The following is a 4,768-nucleotide window of genomic DNA, read 5'->3' on the forward strand; positions in this document are numbered from 1 at the left end:
CTCCCTCCTGCCCCCGCTGGCTCTGTCACTCCCAGCACTGCCTGTGCATTGCTGCACACACTCTGAGTGCCCCCGCAGACCCACTTCTCCTCCTGGGGGTATCTTGGGAAATTGCAGGCCTCTTCCCACCATGGCAGCTCAGTTCAAGGCTTGGGGGGGCCACTGGGACTGCCTGACTCTGCACTCTGGCTTACAGAGGGGTGAGGCACTGTGACAAGTCCTCCGGCGAGTCCCCTGTGCAGCAGGAAGGCCCATGCCCACCCAGCCAGGCAGGCGGTCTCCTCTTTTCTCGGTAGCCCCACCGGAAACTACAGCAGTCTGTAGGACTCCCCCAGACAGAGGAGCATCCTCGGGCTGAGGTCGCTGGGTATATGGGATGGCACCCAGGCTCAAAAAAACTTGGGTTTCTGTGCTGGGTCTGGGGGAACCAATGCCTTACACGTTGGTCACCTCCAGGCCGTTGTAGCCTTCCAGACGGCACTGCTCCGGCCTGCCCTGGAGGTCCTCGTCGCCACAGTCTTCGTTTTGAAGAGAGCCGTAGTCATCATGGAACTCGGAGTCTTTGCTGCTGAAGCCCCTTCCTATCTTCCCCAGGGGCAGCTGAGAAGAGAAGACCAAAGGACAGTAAGAAGAGAAACAAAACTTGGGCCAGCAGGTGAAGTGGAAGATAAGGTGCTGGACCCCACATGGCTGACCATGTTGTTCAAGCCCCAGACCTGGTGGCTTGAAAAACATGCCAGGTGCACGTACATGTGTGCCCAAAATCCCAAGAGGAAAATGGAGGAGAAGGGTTATAGTGTGGCCATTTTCTTGGCCGGGTGTGTGTGTGTGTGTGGGGGGATGGTGAATTTCTCCCTTTCTCTGTCTCTCCATCCCTTTCTCTCTCTCTCTCTCTCTCTCTCTGGTGAACGCACAGACTCTATGGCAAAACTAAAATAAATAAATAGATGATAGATGATAGATAGATAGGTATAGATACATTAAGGAAAGGAGAGGAAAGAAAAATGGAGTGTTTTCAGACCTGGGAAGTGCCTCTCATTTCTAGTTGCTGTGTGATCTTGAATAACTCACTTAATCTCTCTGTGCTCCTCCTATTGATACTAATACTCACTGCTCAGCGAGACTGAAAGGAGTTTAGGAGGGGGTTTGTGTTCTCAGCTGCAAAGGTTCAGTTGGCTACTAAGATGAGAGCAAATCTTGCCAGTCTGATTGTGCATGGAAATCTCCTTCCTTCCCCCTCAGTGGAGGAGGGGTGAGAAACCTGTACTCCAGAACACCTGGGAGAATGTCTGAGCAGGGCATGAGGTCTGGTTGCATTCCTGAGTCAACGGGAGTATTCTAGCACTGCCTGGTCTGGCAGGAAGAGTGCGAGTTTCAGAGACTTACAGATCTGGATTCAGACCTCGGCTTTGCCACATCCCAGCTCTGTGACCTTGGACAAGTCAACCCCCTGCCCCCGAATCTATTTTTTTCAGGTATGAAATGGGAATGATAACTCCTACCTCCTAGAATCGTTGAAGAGTGGAAATCCCAGCTGGAATGCACACAGCAGGTTTCAAGCACAGGATAGGTACTTGATGAGTTGAAACTATTACGGCCACACACAGTAGGCCCTCAGGATTATTCCTCTTATTTAGAAATACCCGTATTGTAGCAGTCATGACGGCACTCTGTAATTATTTATTTATTTGACTGCCTTTCTCCCTAGAGCAATGTTATATATGATTATTTTCGCCCCTAAGAAGAATTTTTAGGCAGTTTTTGCCTAACTGCACTCCTACCATAACGTTTTAATCGCATAAATATACCACGATTTTACACACCATGCATGTACCTGTGCTTTTACATGAAACAAGTGAGATGTTTTTTGCCCCTTCCCCAAGGCAAATTGTCACTCTTTTGGGGGCAATATCCCTCTCAGTTAGAATGCTGTTCTGGAATGGGACAGCATTTTTTTTTTTTTAATTTGCTAGAGGGCCTGTGTGCTTGCTGAAGAGAGAGGGAGGGAAATTGAGAAAAATACCCCCCATGCGGGATGGCCACACTCCAATCTCTTCTTCCCTACCCTCGTTTCAATGTGCCCAAGCCACCGGGTCTGGGACTCGAACTGCATAGTTGGTCATATGAGATCCAGTTGTCTCAACCACCATGCCACTGACTAGCCCAAATGAGGCATCGTAAGGGTAAAAGTGGTCATTTATCCATGCTATGCCCCTCTACCCCATGCTCAGGGTGGTGCCTGAAACAGTACCCACACAGTTTCTCGGATGAATGGAAGGATTTTGGATTATCTAGTTCTGTCATCTGTGTCTACACATTTCCATCCAGAAACCTGTGTCCGTCGTGCCTGTGTGACGAGACCCAAACTGTACATTTTTTTTTTGAGAGGTTTTCGCTGTAGGGCGCGTGCGCTTGCCAGACAGACAGAGAGAGACATAGAGACAGAAAGCGAGAAATCACCCCCCAGGGGGGATGGTCACGCCGCAATCCCTTCTCCTCCATTCTCCTCTCGGGATCTTGGGCACGCATGCACACGTGCCCGGCGTGAGTTTTAAGCCACCGGGTACGGGACGCGAACTGCGGTCGACTACGTGGAAGTCCAGCGACATAGCCATTACGCTAACTGCTGGTTCCCACCAAACGGTACATTTTCACACTGTTTTGTTTGAGTCACCAGAGGCTCATCCTTGCAGTGGGTCAGGTGACTGCAGACTGGAATCTCAGCTGGTGGTTCTTGGAGTTTGGGTTGCACTGGAAACCTTTGGGCAGCCTCCTCCCCATCTCAGAGACCATCTGCTTCAGACCCTCTACTTGTTAGGCAGCAGCCCCAGGTGATTCTGGTGCAGATAGAGGAGGCCTGCTCCTAGATATACTACTCTAAGCTTGTCACTGTGCCCCAAGTATCCTGCAGGTCCCTGGCAGGTGGCATCCAAGACACCTTTCTGGATATACCCATGTTTTGCGAGGTTCTTTCCTCCTCTGAAGTGTGGCCAGACATGCAGGTAGTTGGGAAAAGGTGTTAAGGCACTGGTGTCATGCTGTTTATTGCTGAGTTCAAGGTGGGCTTGCCCCTAGGAGCATTTGAGAGTGCTTCCTCCCTCTTGGAGAACGTGCTTGAAGAACATTCAGAATCACTTTCTAGCTCTTGGAGTTCACAGTGCATGGAGCTGAGCCGAGTGAGGCAGGGCCAAGCCAAACCAAGGCCAGCAGGGCTCACCAGGCCGAACCAAGGCCCAGCAGAGCAGGGCTAGCTAGCAGGGCAGACAGGGTGGCGCTAGCTGACCAAGCGTTTTTCTCTTAAAGGGGCTGCAAACAATAGTGGCTCATTGCCAAGACCACACCATTGCACACACAGGCGCGCATACATTTAATGGTGTAAGACAGCAAAGTCTTAACTACATAACAAGTGCACAAGCGGAGTACAACCAATAACATAAATTGATTACCCTGGGGCCTTCAAACATAATAAGATAGGAAGCGAGGGAGCCATACTAAGCCATCCTGACTCCATTTGCAATACAACCCATGACCCGGCTGCTCCTTCCACCTTCACAGGTCAACACAGATGTCGCCAGGGCACACCCGGAAGAGGATGAGTCATGCAGTACAGAGGGCAAAGATTTTTCTCAGGTGCGTAGGGCTCACAGGTAAATGTGTCAAGTGACTTACCCGGCCAGCCTTGTACTTGCTTCCCCCGCTGTTCTCCTCCTTCCCTGCTCGGGTGATGCTGGAGGCCCTCCCAGGCGGCGTTCCGAAACGCTCAGCCTCCCGGATGCCTGAGGAGCTGGGGAGACACCCATTTTGAGTCAGCAAGGGAGGCTGTCAGGTACTGCCACCCAGGGGTATGCACATTACACTGTTGACAAGGACCACAACCCTCTGAGCCACCATCGAGCTCCTAGCACTTTATATTGCAAATGCAATCCTCACAACATGCCCCAGGGTGGACAACTGGCCCTGCACTACAGGTGAGGCTGCGGCTCAGAGAGGTTAAGCCAAGTGCCCAAATAGTAGGGCTGTGAGGCAAATAGCCACAAGGTGGGCCCAAGTCTCTGGGACTCCAAAGTTGTGACCCTAACTCTCCCAGTAAGATCTGTGGTCCAAAGGGAAGAGTTGATAGGCGAGTCTCCAAATTTCAGCTTGTTAGATGTGATTTGAGAAGCACCAGGCAAGTTTCCCCACATGCACGTGAAATCTGGACCCACCACCTCCACTTTTATGGTCTGAGTTACCCGTTTCCACGTTCTTTGTGTAAAGCATGGAAGGCTTCTACGAGAATGGGATTTGGCAAACTACAGCCTGTGGGCCCAGGCTGGCTGGCTGACTGATTTTGTAAATAAAGTTTTATTGGAAGTCAGCCACACCCATTTGTTTGCCACTGGCTGGGGCTGCTTTCTTGCTCTGAAGACATAGATCACATGGCTCCCAAATTCTAACTTGTTTACACTCTGGCCGGCCCTTGCTAGAACATCACTGCTGTGGATCATGAAACCGTCTGCCTCCAGGTGGAGCTGGTGCAGGGAACCTCGTTCAGAGCCGAGAGTAGGGACCACGCCCTCCTGCCGGCCTCTTCCTCTTTTTTTTGTTTTTTAGAGAGATTTTCACTGTAGGGCGCGTGTGCTCGCCAGACAGACAGAGAGAGACATAGAGACAGAAAGTGAGAAATCACCCCCCAGGGGGGATGGTCACGCCGCAATCCCTTCTCCATTCTCCTCTCGGGATCTTGGGCACGCATGCACACGCGACAGGCCTGAGGTTTAAGCCACCG

General features: G+C 51.3%; 1 protein-coding gene across 1 annotated transcript in view; it reads right to left on the bottom strand.

The window, feature by feature from the left end:
• Window positions 1–404: 404 nt before the first annotated feature.
• Window positions 405–4,768, bottom strand: part of KAZN (kazrin, periplakin interacting protein) — a 535,612-nt gene continuing 531,248 nt past the window's right edge. The window contains exons 14-15 of the mRNA XM_027770620.1: window positions 3,670–3,784; window positions 405–600 (exon numbers count right to left, since the gene is read on the bottom strand). Coding sequence (XP_027626421.1) covers window positions 436–600; window positions 3,670–3,784 — 280 coding nt within the window. The 3' untranslated portion in view covers window positions 405–435. The remainder of the gene's footprint in view (window positions 601–3,669; window positions 3,785–4,768) is intronic.

This window comes from Tupaia chinensis, unplaced genomic scaffold (assembly GCF_000334495.1).
Source record: "Tupaia chinensis unplaced genomic scaffold, TupChi_1.0 Scaffold000146_1, whole genome shotgun sequence".
NCBI classification, from domain to species: Eukaryota; Metazoa; Chordata; class Mammalia; order Scandentia; family Tupaiidae; genus Tupaia; species Tupaia belangeri.